General features: G+C 37.6%; 2 protein-coding genes across 5 annotated transcripts; one reads left to right on the top strand and one right to left on the bottom strand.

Moving 5' to 3' along the window:
- Window positions 1–23: 23 nt before the first annotated feature.
- LOC110834966 (uncharacterized) lies at window positions 24–4,528 on the bottom strand. The gene is made up of 3 exons (XM_022074682.2): window positions 3,357–4,528; window positions 2,375–2,509; window positions 24–1,694 (listed from the first exon to the last, which is right to left on the bottom strand). The coding sequence occupies exons 2-3, from the start codon at window positions 2,505–2,507 to the stop codon at window positions 658–660; spliced, it is 1,170 nt and encodes a 389-aa protein (XP_021930374.2). The 5' UTR covers window positions 2,508–2,509; window positions 3,357–4,528; the 3' UTR covers window positions 24–657.
- A 1,262-nt stretch (window positions 4,529–5,790) lies between these two features.
- LOC110834958 (uncharacterized) lies at window positions 5,791–19,519 on the top strand. Of its 4 annotated transcripts, none has more exons than XM_087354269.1 (8): window positions 5,791–6,157; window positions 9,863–10,104; window positions 10,927–11,228; window positions 11,413–11,530; window positions 11,704–11,838; window positions 11,964–12,212; window positions 12,562–12,725; window positions 13,541–19,519. In XM_087354269.1, exons 1-8 carry the CDS (start codon window positions 6,007–6,009, stop codon window positions 13,668–13,670), a joined length of 1,491 nt encoding a protein of 496 aa, XP_087210395.1. In that variant the 5' UTR covers window positions 5,791–6,006; the 3' UTR covers window positions 13,671–19,519. The 4 variants fall into 4 exon arrangements, with proteins under 4 accessions (XP_087210395.1, XP_087210394.1, XP_087210396.1 ...); XM_087354268.1 differs by having other exon boundaries at window positions 13,538–19,519; XM_087354270.1 differs by lacking the exon at window positions 5,791–6,157 and adding an exon at window positions 8,927–9,430 and having other exon boundaries at window positions 13,538–19,519.
- Window positions 19,520–19,830: the final 311 nt, after the last annotated feature.

Below are 19,830 nucleotides of genomic sequence, written 5' to 3'. Positions count from 1 at the left end.
CGACGTTTCAGAGATACTTGCTACCTCCATCATCAGGTCCCTGATGATGGAGGAAAGAAACACCTCCGAAACGTCGGCGTAACATCCCTTAAGACAGCCATCTTAAGTCTCACCGTCATGAAAACCAAAAATCCTACCAAGACGGAATAAGTCCGTTTCATACTTCGTTAGTGTGCTTAGTGTTTTGAGTTTAGACTTGATGAAGTTTCTGAGGAACGTGCAGTCTCCATCTTCACGGCAGCAGTGATCTTAAGATGAAAGTATTTGTCACACTTCGCAACAAACCATTTGATTTTGTCTCCGTGTTTTTGTCTTGTGGCGGTGAATTATACTTTAGCACAGTGGTATTCAACCTGGGGGTACGCGAAGACATCTTAAGGGGTACGTGAAATTTAAAAAAAATTATATTATTTTATGATAAACACTGAATAATCAGTAATGTAATTTATTTAATTTATTTTAGATGTAGATTATATACTATGTATAACTTGAATTATACACCAACAACTTTTTGGGGGTACAAAATTGAAGAGAAATTATATCTGGGGGTACGTGAACAAAAAAGGTTGAATACCACTGATATAGAGGGCACATAGGACGAGACTGGGAAGGAACGTCTGTCGCACGAAGTTGACTTAACTCGTGTGAAAAGAGAAGTTACAAACGAGACACGCAGTTATTATTCTTCTTATCTCTGCGCGCGTGGACGACGTTTCGGCCGTTGTACGACACCCAGCGCTGTCGATTATGAACCTTCAGATGTTTCGCGAGATGATCAGAACGTGAAAAACCTTTTTCGCACGTCGGACACTGGTAAGGTTTCACTCCCGAGTGAGACCTTCGATGTCTCGAAAGTTCGTCAGATCGAGAAAACCTCCACTCGCATCCAGCCCACGTGCAAGCGAACGGTTTCTCTCCCGTGTGTCTTCGTAGATGCGCCTTGAGATGCGATGATTTGGCATAAATCTTCTTGCAATCATTAAACGTACAGTGAAATGATTTGTCTTCAGCGTGGTTTCTTGAAGGAGTCGCTGTTTTCGGAGGAGATTCTGGTATCGCTACCCCGTTTATATGGGGCTGAAGCGAGTTTCCAATGAACACCGGAGACACCGAATGACCTTCTGGTGAGGACAGGGCAAAAGACGACGGTGACGTCACATGAAATGCTGAAGGATTTGATTCAGGAGTCGTCACTGGCGTTAAAAATGTCGGTGATAGATTGTAAGTTGGTGATGTCGACGGTTCAAACGACGTTTCGGGCGTTGCGTATGGATAGAAACCTACTTTCGTAAACGTTTCGAGAGTTCTGTTAGTGTAATCGTGAGACGCTAATGCCACAGATGCTGTGTACCCTACCTGCCCGTTCTCGTATACGTAGCCATCGTCTGCAATGTGATCCTGACCGTATGTTCCGCCATGCTCTTCGTCTATGGACGGCAGCCATGAGAAATCGTCCGTAAGAGAAGACAAGTTTACACCCAAGACTACAATTTGTGATGTCTGAGGTTTGTACTGCAGCTGCTCCACACTTTCGTCCAGATACTTGGAGCACTGGTCTGTGCAATACATCGTCTTAGCTGGTAAACACTGTAGAGGGGTGGATGGTGAGTCGGTCAACTCGGGAAAGAAATTTCCCTCCCACCAGACGTCGTCCATTTCATGTACAGCAGTATCAGATATTTCTTCTGATATGCCTGTGTGCAAATATTAAAAAATATCAGCTTCTGTCCAATGATTTATAAGTCAGAAACATAAATGCTACAAACAAACAGAAAATTTGTTAAACTTAGATACGGAAATATGCAAGGGAAATAAGATGTCATATTTATGTCTCGTCACAAGACTGTAGGACTAAATACGGGTACAGAGGTTTTTTATTTGTAGTGTTCTGTCTGAGGACAGGTCCATATGAACAGGATCCTTCCATCCTTTTCTTGGACTGAGACCTGTTCATATACGTTCTTGGCAGATGATCCAGAAGTGGTTTGCCATTGCCTTCTTCTGTGTGTGAATGGAGTAATTGTTGGGATGCCACGGAGGAAAACTCCGTGTTGCCTAGACCACGGCCTTGCCCAACAGAAGTTATAAATTTGAGCACCACCGGGAATTGAACCCGGGACCCCAACTAAGAAACTTTGAAAACTGGGCAAAGTTAAAATATATAATTAAATAGGGTTCTCTGAGAAATTAAATACACAATAAACTGAGTTCATTTCAGTACAGTTCCGTTTAATTTCATACTCGTCAACGTGAAAAAACTAAAACCTTGTTTACTTCTGTTTAATTCAGTTTAGTTCCGCTTAGTTCAAAATAAGTGACTGTTTGATTTGTCGATCTGAATGTACCGAGAAAAATGTGAAATGTCGAAACTTACCCGATAAATCGGCGTTTGAATTTGTCGACCATTCTGCCCTGAAATCCAGGCCAGTTTCATAGGGCATTGGACTTTGAACTGGCGATGGAAACAGCGAACAGATGTTGTCGAATCCTGGATACATGGAATCCATACCTGAAAAATAAATAAATGTTATAACAACTGTCAATTTCAAATTTTTCCTGGCTTGAAACGATTACGCCTTGTAGCCTAACATTGCATGAACCACTCTCCTGATCTGGTAAGTTGTGAGATAAAAACATTGGCTAGTTGCTGATGATAATTAAGCCAGAAACCAACTTCAAAAACATTTATGCAACAGTTTTATCTCTTCGGACGTTCTAAAGCAGGTCAGAGATATATCGCGAACATTGTAAAGACACACAGCATCACCGTACTACCCCAATTCCTGAACCGTCTTATGAATCTCGATAAAATTTCGTATCTGAGCTTTATATATATCAGCAAAAAGACTGTATTCGTTCGCATAATTAAAGCAGGATTATTACATTTTTTTTTACATTTTAAATTGAATGTAACCTAAATTTTAAAACGTTTGAAGAATGCGAAGACAAAGATTTTAAAAATTGAGAAGGCTATAAAAAGTCTGTATTTATTTTTGAGTTATAAGAATATTTAAGAAAATATTGTAAAATTTTTAAAACTTAAAATATCAAACGCTTATTAACAACCAGAAAAGTAGCAACAAATATGTAGTAAAACTTCCCAAAGACTTTGCGTCCGTAAAGAACAGATTTATATTTCGTGTATGTTCCATTAGACAGCGAAATTACGTCTTTTTATTGTTTATTATAAGTTTTAAGTGATTATATCCTTTTTAAATTTGCTTTTCGTAGAAATAAAAATTATATTTTGTTCACTTTTGTTGTTTCAAAGATTTCTATTCTTTTTTTTTTAATTAGTACGTATCACAGTTATGAAATGCTGAAAGATAATTGTCTCGTGAATTTTCAGAACTTACCTTAAATTATATTTCCTTCAGATACATTAAGCTGCCTCCTGCGAAGAATCCCTGCCTCTGGTCTCGTCAGAATATCAATTAGAGTCGTTCTAACCCCATGATCCGCCCTCAATCCGTCAGCTAACACACATGTAGGCTGGCAGCTTCCTCAACTTTGCCTTGGATTGGCGTACGCAGAGCCACGTTTCCTGGCTGATAGTGTGGGCCACACAATGTCGGACTGGAGCCTTCGTAGGTCCCCGGATCGGATGTCTTCTTATCTGTCACTGGCTCTGACTATTCTTGATACTTCTGAACACCGTAATTAAACATCTGCTTGTCCCGATGTGTTGTTAACAAGTGGCCGGCGACCAGACATCTGTTACCTCCCCATAAGAATGTTGACGTTACCTCAGAAGTAACCTAACACTTGTCTTTCCCCCCCAAGGGAGTGTTAAAAACACATGAAATTTGTCATCCACTTTTGTCACTATCTTCGGGGGTTAAGAATACGTAAATTATTCATCTATTTCTGACACTTCCACTCCCAAATAGAATTTCTTTATTTATTTTTGGCTTGTTTTGGCGGTATATTTGTGTTGTGTTTTGCTAACAGGTTTCCCCTGCTAGTTACAACTACAGAATATTCGGTTTTCGAAGGATTAGCCACGCGAGCTTTCGACAAATATTTCAGGTATCATCTTCAGGGTGAATACATATAGGTCTTATATAAGTCACAATATAAATATACAACTCGCCAAGAGGCTGTCTTGAAGGAATCGAAATACAATTTATATCTTCTTTGAAAATGCTCTACAAACCACCAATTCTCACCCACAGTTTCTCTGGTCTCAGCATAAAGTAATTTATTACTTTCAAAATGTGTCTCGCTCTTCCCTCTGTTACTGGGGAGAAAAAATAAGGATGTAGGGTGTCCGTGGAGGACTGTCTACACTTCCGGTGTAAGCATTTCGGCGTATTGATGGCAGATACCACGCCTGTTTGTGGCATGTATGCGTAGATCCACGAAGGATGTTTGCACAATTTACAGTCTAAATGAAATGGTTCAATATATTTTACAAGTGATAATAGTAATCGGTTTCTGGATTGTGGAGCGTCGAGTTACGTCCCTTGCATTACGTTGGTAGTTTGGAACCAGGCACTGGTAGATACCACTGAGATTAGAGTTTCAGATCATTCTGGTTGTGTTACATGGACGTAAACCATACGCAACCTTTCGACATCTGGAGCGAAAGTTTGCCTGCAATCCACCGCCAAACTGGCGCCAATATAAATCCATTGCTTGTGGGTGTTATGATTACTGCAATAAAGACTTTATCACGTAAATTTTTATTCCAATCCAATGAAACACCCAGTCTTTTCTTCAGAATAAGTACAGAAATTTTTTTTCTTATTTTGTTGCTACTGAATGCGATCGTCAACTTTTTTTTTAATGAGTATTCTACAGGGAGTTACCAACAAACGCTGCAAAAAAGTACCAGCCATGGTAAAATGAAGACCAGTCACGGAGGGGAGTTTCGTATGAGAAGACGTTTCTTTGTTGGAGGATGATGCTCCAGTCCTCCAAACCCTGTGGTCTTCAGTTACGATACGGAGAGTTGGCAACAATGGATACTAAACTATTTTTTAGTAGGATTTTTTGTTCTCGCTGTGTTGAATACGAAGATGGCTGTCTTTTGGATTGTAGAGCGATTATAATGGAGGCAGCAAGTACCTCTGAAACGTTGGTAAACTTCTATCAAAATACACGTTCTTCTTAACAATCGAGGGTTACGTCCCAAAGGCCTGTTCCGAATGTTTTATAGTCACTTGGGTTCCACTATAAAGCGGGAGTCTATACCACGATTACTGGATTACTAATTAAAAGTTATTTTGGATTTGTAATTTATTAACTTTATGAATAAGAGGCCTTCTTGAGAAGTTATTAATTTTCTCAGCTGGTCGAGAAAATTACCCGAAGGTCCATTACCGTGTTTACAAGAGGCTACCATTATTGAAATATGTGACGCAGATTTTTGAGGATGTGGGCTATAAAAAAATATGTGGAAATGAATTGATTGGCGAAAATGGAGGACCACATCAAACCAGTCGAAAGACTGATGACAAAAAAGAAATTAACTAAGTTGGCTTTATTTTGACTACACATTCTAAACAAGCCAAAGGTGTTTTTAACAAATGCTGACATTAGGGATACGTTCCTTTCTAGTGCTAGCCTGTGCACACATTTCTTTAGTGTCATATTCATGTGGACCTATTATGTAGGAAATAATCTTGTCACATTTTCTGCAGCAAACCACATGTGAGACTAATGGCTTAGCTTTTAGAATGGGCTTTATTAATGGGTAAGTGTAAAAGACGATATCTTTAGAACGAAGAATATAACGTGCAAAAATGGCGTACACGATTTGTAGGAAAAGTTCATCCGATAACATTGGCTGCCCTGCTTCGCAATTCACGCCTGTGTCGGTTTAGTCTGCTAGATTGAAGGAATTCGTGGTGTTAATTGTACTGCAAACTCTTTAGTTCCGAAGGGTGTAGATCTATTTACAACATTTTTGAAATGTGAAAACAACAGAATAGTTTATAATTCACTATTATGTCGATCAAGAGAAATTGGTTCGTGCAGTAAGCAAAATATTCGGTGTGTTTAATGACAAGTGTCAACATGGCAACATCCACTGGGGATAAAACTGTAAATAAAGTGGCATTATGCTCTGCAATATTTGCTGGATTTGCGTATGTAGGTTATTCAGTTGTGCGGACAGCATTTTGTAGGAAGCTTGGTCGTCGAGATGGCGAAGGTAATGTTAAATGTACTATACTGGAATTCAGATATTCAATAACCCCCTCCCCCCCCCACAAACCCTATTAAAGTCTTAATCAGGATCTAAAGCCAGATGAATCCAGTTCGTACCCACACTTTCTCCTCAGTACTCATTTTAATATTACCCTCCAAGTGATCTCTTCCCTTCAAGCCTTCCAACATGAATTTTGTATGCTTTTTTAATCCTTACATTTGTGGTACATGCCCTGCCCATCCCATTCTCTTTGATTTGATCATCCTAATAATTTAGGGTGAAGAGTACAAATTATGATGCTACTAATGGTGTATTTTTCCCCACTCTCCTATTACTTCATCCCTTTTAGGTCCAAATATTGTCATAAACACCCTGTTCTTTCCTCGTTGTAAGACACCAAGTTTTGTGTCCATACAAATAACAGCAAAATTAGAATTTTATATAATTTGCCCCAGGAACTCATCACTCATTCAGTATTTCTTAGTTCTTTTATCGCAGCATGGCAGTGTTGATCTCAAAATGAGTCGCCGAGTGTGTAAGAATTATTTTTACCCACAATGGGTTCATCGTTGATTTAGTCATTACAAAAGTAATGTGCTAATTTTATATTTTCGTCCTGATGTGCCTTAGTTGAGGGATATTCATTGTTGACAGTTGTAATCTTCAATTTGTCAGCACTGCATTTTTACCATTAGCATCTTCTGTGTTCATCCCGGTGTATGTGGAAATGGGGGAAAAGATGATTTTGTGTCACTTTGTGAAAGAGTGTCAAAAAAAAAATTATAAATCATATATGTAAACTCAGTCAGTATATGACTAGCTATGGACTAGGCGACTGGGGTTTGATCCCCGACAGGGGCAGAGAATTTTTCCTCTAGCCTCTGCGTCCAGACCGGCTCTGGGTCCTTTCCTGGGGGTAAAGCGCAGCTGGGGTGTGATGCTGACCACTGACTGCCATATAGTGCCGAGGTCAAGAATGAGTGGGAGCTATATCTCCTCTCCCCCCAAGTGCCTACATGGCGTATAGTGGGACAGATTTTATATGTAAACTATAACCAACATTTTGTACCGTTGTATATGTTGGCCAAATGAATTAAATTGAAAAATTCTTGGAGTAGAAGTTGCAGTTTTTTTTTGTAGTGGGGTAATTTTTTCTTTAAATATGTAATACTAGATAAACCCACAAATCCGACACGAGATTTTAGAACACTTGTTTACGGAGCTTCAGATCTTAATTATTTCCTTAAAGAATGATGTGCAGTAGGCTGCCAATGTATGGTTTTATACATCATACCGAGAAGACAGTTCATAAAAATCAAATTTATGAAAAACCCTTCCATTTTTGTGGTTTCGCTTAAAGCGACCAAACCACTTTAGGGACATATTTGAGTCGATTTGAGGAACGTGTGTAAACTATCGTGTTTATACTGTGGTAACAGAATTTGTTTCTTTGATGCACTAGTAGCCTGAATCCGATTCAATTGTAGCTGCCACGGTGTTGAAACAGTGACCTACAGACTTTGTCTGCTCCTTTTGCGGGGGTTACACTTACTCTTACCGCATCTAATCGATCGCGCGAGGCTAACCGGTGCTAGATATAGGTCGATTTTAATCGATTTTCATTCACAGACATTAAGTCAATTTTGCCCTGTCCACCACATCGCATTATATTTTCCTAGGTTACGTTTAATTGTCGCCTCTTCCCATCTCAAGTCTCTGTGACTGATGATCTATTATAATTCAACCGAAATAAATGCTAACAATGTACGAACGTTTGTGGTGATTGATTTGGAAGTGGAACCTTGCCGTGGAACTGAAAAAGATTTGTCCAACAATGCAAACATGTTTCATTTCTGAACATTACACTGTTTTATTATTTATCTTTATATCAACGGTTGCTTGGTATCTGAAATAAAAGTAATGTAATTTATAAGCAATTAAGATAGAATAGAATAAATTTAGTGTCTTAACTAATTTGGTCTACAGTTTGTGTGGTTAAGGGTTGGGGGAAATTCTAATTTTTGCTCTTGTAGCTTTCCATGAGTGCATGATTGTACTTACAATCAAATAATACGGTACTTATAATGTCATTGCATGGAGGAGATAGAATTTGTAAAAGAAAATTTCTTCCTCTTGTTACCTTATACATGATGTAATCGGTTTACGTAACGTCTTCTTACAAACCAAACAGACCACCAGATTTGCGTCACATAGCTAGCCTTGAACACGAAATTGACAGAGGTAAAGGGACAGTATTGTGAATGAGTTGAATAATAACGATTTCAGCACCAGTGAAGTTTCCTATTTTTACACGGTAGCATACAACCCAAAGACAACTGTAAAAGAATATTCACCAACAATCTTTACTGTCTGGTTATTTATTCGTGTTAAAACAGGTTAAAGTCTGTTTTAACTCTAACAATAATGGCCACCAGCGTACATATGCTGTAGTGTCATTGCAAAGGAACTTTGTGGACACTCTGTGGTGTGATACCGAAGAACCGATAAGTCGATGTAAACTATTTTGAAAAGGAATAACGTTTTCTCGAAAATACTAGCTAGTCCACAATCATCAGTGTATCTCGATGACTAAATTTAGCCTTTAAATACTGTATCTCCCCGTCACCCCCAAAAAATCAATGTTTAGGTAGGTCAGGGAAAAATAAACCGTGGCTTCAGACGTACATACAAGAGATTCGCTGACACCACTGTGGACTCTTAGAGTTGAATTCCTGAAAAACCAGTGTTGCCAGCGCATGCGCCATTATGCAGACGTGTCCCTGAGCTCAAGGAAGACGCTAGTTTATTTACCTGTGACGTATTTAACTACGCTTTATTAGCTGAGGCCATTTTCCGTCGAACTCCAGGATGGCCAACGGATAATAAACTGCGACGGGCGTGGAGTGAAGTGGTCGAGGGCATATTTAAGACAGAAAATGGCTGTCTTCTTAGTTGTTGTGAGGTGTAGTCTGGTGGAAGTTTGCCGACGATGGAGGCAGCAGGCACCTCAGAAGCGTCAGTAAACTTGTATCACAATAAACTTCGCAACAACCCAGAAGAGAACACGTCATCGCCTTTGATGTTGTGCCGCCTAAAGGACCAAATAGCCACTAATTGTCCGGCTTTTACCAACCCATTCGTCAAATGTTCCTTGTTCTAATTTGAATTCCTGTTTGTTACGTTCGCGTCTAGAAAGTTGTCTGTACTCAGGGGAGTATTGTCGGTACTCCAAGAGAATTTCACAGAACGTAGGAGCCGGAGATGGATTATCTTACTGTACGTATGCCCCTATTACAAAAACATTGTACTCCAATAGTGCATTGTGTTTACAAGTAATGTTTTAGGGGTGGACGCATGTTTTTGTGAAAGGTTGTAGCGTTACTATTCATTCCTACTGCTTTTGGAACTGGAGCAGATGAATTTATTCGTTTGTTTTCACTCATACAATCGAATTTGAAAACATTTTGCTTCGCCGTTAATTAATTTTGCGTAATATATCACTGTGGCGTTTTGAACATAAAACAATAAGGTAATTGGTTTCCTGAAGATGGCTGTCTTATAGATTGTTGTACTGTGTAAGATGGTAGAAGTTTACTGACAACTTCTTCGAGACGAAATTGCGCAACAATCCAGAAGACAGCCATCTCCAAGAAATTAACTGTATTATAATCTTCCGCCTGTATAAAATGTTAACCCATTTGCTTATAGGTTACCCGGATGAACACCGACTGTATTTTCGAAGATTGTCTCAAACCACACAAACTGATGTTTTGCTTGGTAATTTGGATATGTCCGGATCGGGAAAGGTGATCCTTCGTCCGCTGACCGTACAAGAGCGAATCAGAGAACTAAATCTGAGGGCGAGAATGTTCACTGACACGATATTGGCTATTCAAGATAGCGGACGTTCTCCTCGCCACAGTCCTCTGCCTGGACCAAGAAGTTTACAGGTACCATGCACAATTTTTTATGAAATGTACTGATTTATATTTTCACACTACATCCATGTTGCAGAATGTTGGGTATGTGCAGCGCTGACATCCATTTATTAAATGTTTTCATGCTGTTCAGTTAATTATGTTACATGTTAGTCAAAATAGTATTTAAAATGAAAATATATATATATATGTCATATATTCATTGCCCTGATGATGGAGGCAGTATGACCTCTGAAACGTTGGTAAACATCGACCAGACTACACGTCGCAACAACCCAGAAGATAGAAATCTTCATACTCTGATGACGGAGGCAGTATGACCTCTGAAACGTTGGTTAACATCGACCAGACTACACAGCGCAACAACCCAGAAGACAGAAATCTTCATACTCTGATGACGGAGGCAGTATGACCTCTGAAACGTTGGTAAACATCGACCAGACTACACAGCGCAACAACCCAGGAGACAGAAATCTTCATACTCATCGCCCTGATGACGGAGGCAGTGTGACCTCTGAAACGTTGGTTAACATCGACCAGACTACACAGCGCAACAACCCAGAAGACAGAAATCTTCATACTCTGATGACGGAGGCAGTATGACCTCTGAAACGTTGGTAAACATCGAACAGACTACACAGCGCAACAACCCAGAAGACAGAAATCTTCATATTGGTCAAATTTTATATTTGAGGTCCTTGGTCTCTTGCCCCCCACCTGTTTTATGATCTTTGTGGGAGCTTGAAAAGTTAGCGTTTACGAGTTGGAACTGTAGAGGCAGTAACAGGGCGAATGCACCAGGATGTTGTAGTATATTTTATGTCCATTTTGTAGTGTTCACCGTGGAGTTCGCCGCGTATTCTGAGTCCAGTGGATGTTCGCCATTTCTTAGCAAGTAGATCCACAGAAAATCTATCAGGTCTAGCGAGCCACGGGGGTCACGGCGAATTAGTTGGTTCTCCTATGAGGCGACGATGGCCGCGTAGATCGCTCCGTCGTCCGGGTCAATCCATGAATCACAGTCCTGAAGTGAAAAGAGGAAGTGAAGAAGAAGCCAGAAAAGAAGCAGAAAAGTTGTTACGTGACGGAGAAGACGAATTAAGACTACGTCTTGAGACACTTAGTAATCGAGACAGGCGAGTATAATATTAAAAATTTACAGTTCTATTTGTGTAGAGAAGTAAAAGCACTTGGCTGATGCCGTCTCATACAGGAAGCTAGGTGGCGCCTCTGTAAAAAGGAGTTCCTTGTCGTAATAGTGTTACAATTTCTAATCCTATTTATTGACGAGTGATAAATTTAAATTATTGTTTTATATAGGGTGATAACTGCTCATGAAGCAAAGAGTTTGGTGGCCCTTCTGCACAGCGGCGACGAACTTCTGCTTGAAAGAACACTTACTACAATTGGGAACTGTGGAACATTTTCAGCAAATCAGGTAATAGAAATTGTTTTTTCTTCTAAAGAATTGTTACCTGTAAATTGCCTGCTATATAATATCCAAGTTCGGTTTTGTAATGTCGACATATGACGGAATTATTAACATTTTTTTAATACATTCCCATTTCAAACACTTTTTAAATGTAAGTCAAAAATATTTTTCACTTTCAGGACATCCTTCGTGAAGCTGGGTGTCTGTTTAGGCTGCTGAACCTGTTAACATATCCAAAGCTTAACGTTCAACTCGCAGCAATTAAGGCTCTGGGGAACCTTGCGTTGAACCAAGAAAATCAGAAGGAACTCAAGGTACGTGTAGTGAATTGAACACTGCATATATTTTAACTTTAACTTTTAATGTTTTATGTTTTGAGGAAGTTTGCCTCTGAGGATGCTTTCATTCTCGTGTTTGAACGTACTCTGTGTATTTACAGGACGCAATACCGCTGCTGCTGACGTTTGTGAACAAACAGCAGACGCCAGAGAAAGTGTTGCTCAGCGCTCTACTCACGCTGAGCAATATTGCCGTACTGCCAGATTGGCACGATGAATTTTATCCGATCCTTCACACGCTGTACAACATGATAGATTCTGGAAGTCCTCAAGTGAAATTACAAACACTCAAGCTCTTGGTAAATCTCTCAACAAATGAAGATATGGTTCCCAGTTTGCTTGCGGCCGAGGTAAATTTTGATTACGTCGATATGTAATTAGGGCAAAATGTAGTTAACCCTTTTACTTTAGATGTATCGGTTACTTGTCATCATAAAAGGAGATGACTGTCTTCTGGGTTGTTGCGTCATGCAAGCACCTCTGAAACGATGGTAAACGTCTGCCAGACCACATGGCGCAACCCAGAAGACAGACATCTTCGCGCTCGCTGCCGTGAGAACTTAAAATCTCATGATATGAATCCTATTTCTGACCACTGTTAATTGTTTTATTTTGTATGTACAAGTATCGCTTCCATGGCCAGGTTATAATGTCAGGATGCTATTTTATTGATGGAATCATTCTACTTTTTTCTTTAAGGCTCCTCGGAGATTGATATACTTGTTAGATCCTTCAACAAATGAAGATATTCTGTTGCGGGTTGTGACGTTATTAGCAAATCTTACTAATATTGCTAAGGAACTGAAACTAGACCCTTCCATCGACCTCCCTGCCGAGGATAAGGCTGCTTCTCCCGACACAATGTGAGTAGAATTAACACGCTGATCCAGAACTTGGAAATAATAGAACTACTGATCGTTGTTTGTTGGTTCCTTTTTTGTCATCCTTTAAAGATATCACCCCTGCATCTAATGTATGAATCCGATGAAAAATTAAAATAACATTTATGTTGACTTGTAAAGTAACTTATAAATGTAAAAGGTGAAACATGGATTTAAAAGTGATAATCCACAATTATCTATGTTTTTCACATAAAACATTATGTAACGACCGGCTGTAAAATAGAACTCGGAAAATACAGGATTTGTGCTGTTGTAATGTGATTAAAAATAGATTCGTGCACATTTTCGTATCTAATTCGAGTAAAGGATTCAGAGTAGTTAACACCATAAGTGTTCTGTTACACGATCATTGCAACAATTTAGATGGTTAAATTTAAAATATAAATGTACTGTGATTAAAAATGTATGACTAATTTGTGTCTTTACAAATATATTATTACTGAAGGCTCCATCTCAAATGCTAATATATATTTGAATCTGTTTTGTTATACTGCAGATGAAATCCTATGTCAGTATTTATTTTAATTTCAAAATTTGTTCTGCGTAAAATTTCTAACTCATTAATGTATTAAAAATGTAGTTGTTAGAACAAGGAACCAGGGAAAAAGCATTCTAGATCATGTTATTGACGTCTTGTCAAACCTATAGTACTTTCTATGGTTTATACATTTTGTTGGAAGGAAGGAAAGAAATGTTTTTTTGCGCATGTGGTATGTTGTCTGTGTTTCTTTTATCTGGCACATATTATATTTAGCTAATATATTTTTCTTTAGCAGGTATGCAGCTATCTACGGGGTAAATACTCAGGAGAAAATGCAGAGCAAAGCCTTCGTCCTTATGAATCAGCACAGGAACGAAGACGTTCGGTTTCACGCCCGCAAAATGTACGAGGCTATTAAATCCTGAGAGCGGGTCGAATGCGCGGACTGCGGTGTGAGCAAGCAGCGCCCTGTTATTGTAGTGACAAACCACTGACTCGTGGCTGTACTAAAGAGCAATGTAGGTAGGTCCTAGTCTTTTATTTTATTTTATTTTAAATTTGGTTGAGGTGCTTTGTTTCAAAGTTGAATCTAGTCATTGTTGATGTTAAGAATTGAGATTTTATCGGTGTTGAGACCTGCGATACTTTGGCCAGCATAGTACAGTTCAGGTTCCAGCTCAATGGCAATAGAAAGGGTGTGGATGGCGGCAAAGAGAATGAAATAAATCTAATACTCGGAATGAAAGTATTGACCTAGCTTGCCTTTGCCTTGCTTGTCAAGTCTTCATGCTGATGTCCTTGAATATCTGTCAGGTATTACCTTATGGGAATATAATACGCTAAGGGCAGATGTTGTCCGCGTCACGGAACACGGGCCGTTATTCACTGGCTTCTCATTGCAGAGGTGGCTAGTGTCAGATATTTGCAGGGTTAATAATAGTTGCGTACGTTGGATAAGCAGTTGTCTGCTTATCGGATATGTCACTCTTATATCAACTCCTGTCTCTCCTTACGTTGTCTCGTGGTGCTAACAAGCTTGGATGTGAACTGTAAGTATTCATTGTTTCCAGCAATGTTTGAACATCACAATGACAAATTCAGAATGATATAAAACAGGCCTATAAAAGAGTACATTGTACTTAAATAATTTTGGACCAGATGGTGGTATGCCGGTGAATATGTTAAATTCTGATAATGTTTGACGTGTGCGAGAACATATACACATTTACATGCACATGCATGTATCTGTGATAATGAGATGGAGTGAACGTAATAAATCATCTTCAAGAAACTTGCCACCATATTCTGTCAGGGTCATTAACCCACGCTTAATGCAGACTAATATATTCGCCCTCGGTCGGATAGCAACACGCCACGGGAAGACAAAAATGTCTCTTTCAGGATGCACACTGAGCACATAGTTTTAACTTATGCTTATAGATGAAGTTTGCAGCTATCTGTTGTGATCCCTTGGACATACATAAATTATTGGCATTCATTTATTTATCATGTAATACTGCAAACTGCTATAGCATACGGCCAAAAAAATGGGTAGGGTGATATGTAAACCAGCAGCAGAATACATGGTAATATATGTTTGCATTGACATGTGGTAAACACAGTAAAGAATGGTAAACCCAGCGTACAGATATTTACGAAGACAATGCAGGCAGGAAGAAGTGACGTACAGTCACTTTACTGCTGCGAAATTTTAAATAGTACACAAATTGGTAATTTAAGCATTCAGTGGAATATTTTAAACTCTCACATTGCTTCCTCAAAGTATGTATCACTCCATCCAGAGTTTAATCCTCCTTAACTTCTATCACGTCAGTGTTTAATGTATGTTGTCTTATACTATTAGTGTTTCAGAATAGAAATTGATTATAGGTGCAAAATTATCACATAGATATCTTCTACTAAAACTCTTTTGGTGTTGTATAGTGACATTGCTTTCTTCAGTAAAACTGTAGTGCAAGCAAATATCCTGCAAAATATATGGAAAACGAAGCTGAAGTACACAGTTCTGTGCTTTTTAAATTTCCCTTTCATTTTAAAACTCCATTTATTAGCAATAATATCACAATTCACTTGTTCATTGTGGAACTATATTTTTTAAACTGGGTTTACGTTCATGTTAAATAATTGACGTGCACACCTCTCATCCAGAACATAAACAAATACATCGGAGTGTGGTTTGATTCGAGTTCCTTGGTCATACTGGCTCATAGGGGCATTTTGTACCAGCCCTTGATAATGAATTCGTAGCATAAGTGGAATGATCCTCTATGACATCATTACCCATGATCCTGTAATGTGTCGTAATCTCTTATGTCCATCTGTATGTGTTTTATTATTTTACAATGACTGAACATATTTTCATGAAATTTGGTATGTATTTTATGCCATTGGAGGCTACTTCAGACTAATACTGTCTGTACTAACATGATAGACACTTGAACTTATGAGGTGGGATGATTGTCCTCTGTGTCGATGTCATTACTCATCATGCTGTTATCTGCCAGTGGCTGTGTAAACTATTCATGGTGCCATCTGTCAGTGACAGTGTGAACTTTTTGATATCACACCCATACGATGTGGCAAAGAGAACACCCTTAGAACTTTTGCGTACCCTTCAGAGTGCGTCTTTCAAGTCTCGTCTGTAATCTGAAGTTCTGTGTCAGAATTCCGGGGCAACTTGAAGTGTCATTTTTGTTAAAACTAGTTCCTGTAGAATAAGTTATGAGGCTCACGATTTTATGTTGTTATTCTAATTATTCATATGACATCTAGATGAATCAGTATTTTTGTAACACTGTATTCACTTTAACCGTAAAGAAATAAAGTACAGTTTCTTATAACTTGATATTTAAAATTGCTTTCACTATATGCACTTAATTACAAATGTGTGTTTACTAGACCAGCTTCATTTAATGGTTTCATCACATAACATTCATCTACAACTGATTGACTTCATTTCATTGCGCAAAGTAATCCTCTCACTACAGCGCCAGACTTTCAGCATTAAAATTACTATTCATGCACTGATGATTATAATCAAATGTCTTTGATATGTAACTCAGTCCTTGTGAAACTGCATTCCATCATGTAAAGTGATGAAAATAGTCACCCCTGGCATCCACGCATGCGAAACTGAAGATGGCGCTGCAAATTGGTGTGTACACATTATAACATGTCCGTAGGAATGTAATGTTCTGGCTTATACGTGTTTGTCAGAAATGTCATCCTTTGTATGTAAATATCACATTAAACAATCAAATTTGTGTCGATCATTGCAGTTAAATGTAATTCATTTGATGCAGTTAATGCAGAGTATATATATGTTGTTAATTCCATATTCCAAATGATCTCAGGCACTGTTTATTTATATTATATTTCAATTTACATTGTACAAAATAATAATTTTATTGCATAAATGATTACTGAAATAAAATCCGAGTTAATAGATGATGTGATGAAGGTAATTTTCATTTCGCCAATAATAGCTGTGTATGTGTGATCTGATATTGCCATGTCTATAAAACCTGAACTAATGTCCAACACAAACCAACATATTCAAAGTAATTTCATTTTCTTAATGTTCTGAAATGTTTGCTATGTATAAATGGACATTCCTTTATCAGTATTTGTGATAGCAGAATATTCATGATTTGTATAATTGATTTTTTGTCAACATTAGCACATGCTTTCATGTGTCATACAGTACCTAAAGCTGATTCCATTCATGTTTATATATGTTATTTGACTTCAGAATGTTAAATTAAAGCACATTTTCTCATGACCTACATTCCAGTGTGTTATATTCTACCAAGTGTGCTTGGCTGAGAACTGTGTTATGAGTATTCATACTGTTGCTGAATGTCTTTTGACAGCTCATCATACATTTATAAACTGTGTGTTACAAAAATAAATGTACACATTTGATAATTATTGCAGCTATTTTATGGACTCTCATATCGTAAAGGTTTTGAGAAATTAATCTCATGTGATTAAATATTATAGGTTATATTGTGCATTGCCAGATGTAGTTTGAATATAAAACGAATATTGTCCATTGAAAGTAATTTATTCATAACATCGTATTGATTTAATTTTGTATCAACTTTAAAAAAACTGTTGATATCATGAAACCCACTGCAGAACATTATATTGCAATAATAAAGGAAGTTGGTATATCCCATTTTAGCATGGACAGGCCTGATTTAAAGATCTTTATTGCGTTCTATTTGTAAAATTATGCAAGTTAGACTCAGAATTGCAACATAAAGCAAAGTATCTTTGGCATCTTATGGTTGTTTTAGAACTGGTAACCTAACCTAACATTTCAGTAATTTAGTGCAACTGGCAGGAATGAAAATTTGATTTCGGTTAGCCTCATTGTGTTCCAAAACATATTTTGTGAAATGTAACTTTGTATTTACAGTGATGTAGTTTTCATTATTGATTTTAATGGATTGAAAGTTTTTCCATAATCTATTTACTGCAATAATTTCAGATTCCTTTTTTTATTTTTGATGGGGACCATGATGAATATATGTATACAGCAAGAACACTGCAAAGACTCACGTAATAGTTATTATGGGATAATTTCTGTTCATGAATAATGTTCATTGATCCGTTCCTGAACATTATTTTATATGAATGTTTAATTTTACTTGTGTTCGTGATTATTTCCATCACAACAGTTATTAAATACAGTGAATTCTCAGTGATTTCCATCAAAGAGAGTCTATCCATCAAAAGTGCTAATGAACTTGATGGTCCTTTATATGTTTGGAACTGAAGTACCTGAAAAGGTGCACATTTTCTGATTATCGCTTTCAGAGCTAGACCAGAGCATGCTAAGTATACTACACTTTAAACCTGATTGGATTTATCCACTCACTTTTATTATGTACGTGTTACTTTCATACCAAATAGAGAAATTACTTGTTACAACATAGAAATGCCTAAGTGTAATGCTGCATTGTAGACACTTACATAAACTTGGTGCCAATTAGATATAGTTGACCCGGCTGAGATATGTGAACTGTTCTTAAAATATTACACTATGCTGGCTTATTAAATGTACTGTGGAAAAACTGTATGTGTCATTTAATGTCAGATTAATTCAAATCTGAATAATGCTCAGAATACTGAGCAGTCACTAAATATATCTTAATGGATTAAACAGTAATGATGTAGCTAAACTCCAAAAACTTATTAATTTTTTAGGTGCTCGACAATTAGTTATTATGGAATCTTATTTTATTTGTATATATCATAAAACAGATACATTTCTTTTATTAATGCAAACTAAAATATTCCCTGAATCATGTATACAGTGAGTTTTCTCTGATAATTTTTGCCGTAACATATTAACATGCCTAAGCATAGTTATCCATAAGTGATTACTGGATAGGCCTTGTCCGTCTGTCAGCTTGTCTCCATGTTCAAATAATAAGACGCATACCTTTACCATTAGCACTGACTGCAACATGCTTACAGTGTGCAACTTTCAACTCATAAACCTGTTCCTACAAAGGATAAGTTAGCTGACATTCCTGAGGTGTCATCATATTTAATGACAAAATCCAATATATGAAATCAGCATATAAATAATACCACCACTTTGGAAGGGCTAAACTTAAGTGTCTCATCTTGAGGAATTTTGTAAAGCTCTGAAAATAAAAATACGCAATACAGTCCAGCTTCTTGAAAATGAAGACCTTATTAATTATCTTTAAACATTTAATTTTAATTTCTCATCAGTTGGTTAATGTGCTGTCACAGGAAAAAGAAAAATTACCAAAGTCCTCAGACACCTCATTAAATAAGCATCTCGCATCATTAACTGATTTCCTATTCCACCCCTGAAGAAAAATATACTTACAGTATCTGTATGTCTATATTTGTAAAGATGATGCAAATATCATAATATTTACAAAAAGTTCTCCTCAAAATGAAATGCAACACACTGTTAAACTCTGCTTTTTTTGAGTTTTTACGAATGTGTATTCATTATAAGAATTTTGGCATTGTGGATAAATTTTCTGCGAGATATGCCACTGCCTAATGAACAAACCCACATAATTTACGTAATTCTACATTAAGAAACAATGTTAATGTTCTTGTATTTATAGATTTGTATGTGTTTATTTTGAACGTGATTGGGAAACTGTATGTATTATTTCATGTTTGTATATATTAAAGTTTGATATCATGTGATATCACTTTGCTTATCATGCAATATAGAATTTATCTTGAAATTTAAGAGATTGTGTTGCACAGAAATAAGTTGGCCTCTGTATCCAGACTAGCTCCGGAGCCCTCCCAGCCTCCTATCTAATGGGTACTTGGGGCCTTTCCCCAGGGAAAAGTGCAGCTAAGGTATGACTAAGATTAAGAATGAGTGTGGACTTGTTGGTAGGTACCACTTCAGAGGAACATAACTGGCTCTGTATGTCCATCTGAAACAATGGTACCCACACACAAGCTAACACAGCATCTCGACCAGAAAGACCACCACCGACATCTTCACCACAGTGAGAATTACAAACTGATAGCCTATACGCAAGCGATAGT

This window comes from Zootermopsis nevadensis, unplaced genomic scaffold, assembly GCF_977971745.1.
Source record: "Zootermopsis nevadensis isolate Lab colony 2312 unplaced genomic scaffold, Znev_1.0 Znev_ptg000023l, whole genome shotgun sequence".
Taxonomy (NCBI): domain Eukaryota; kingdom Metazoa; phylum Arthropoda; class Insecta; order Blattodea; family Termopsidae; genus Zootermopsis; species Zootermopsis nevadensis.
This window is presented reverse-complemented; position numbering and strand designations above follow the sequence as displayed.

Bases quoted from the DNA above. Each gene is read 5' to 3' on its own strand.
- LOC110834958 (XM_087354268.1), top strand. From the start codon at position 6,007: ATGACAAGTGTCAACATGGCAACATCCACTGGGGATAAAACTGTAAAT. The intron at 11,229-11,412 runs GCGAGTATAATA...TGTTTTATATAG, and splicing joins ACACTTAGTAATCGAGACAG to GGTGATAACTGCTCATGAAG. The intron at 12,726-13,537 runs GTGAGTAGAATT...ATTTTTCTTTAG, and splicing joins GCTGCTTCTCCCGACACAAT to CAGGTATGCAGCTATCTACG.
- LOC110834966 (XM_022074682.2), bottom strand. From the start codon at position 2,507: ATGGATTCCATGTATCCAGGATTCGACAACATCTGTTCGCTGTTTCCA. The intron at 1,695-2,374 runs GTAAGTTTCGAC...ATTTGCACACAG, and splicing joins TTCAAACGCCGATTTATCGG to GCATATCAGAAGAAATATCT.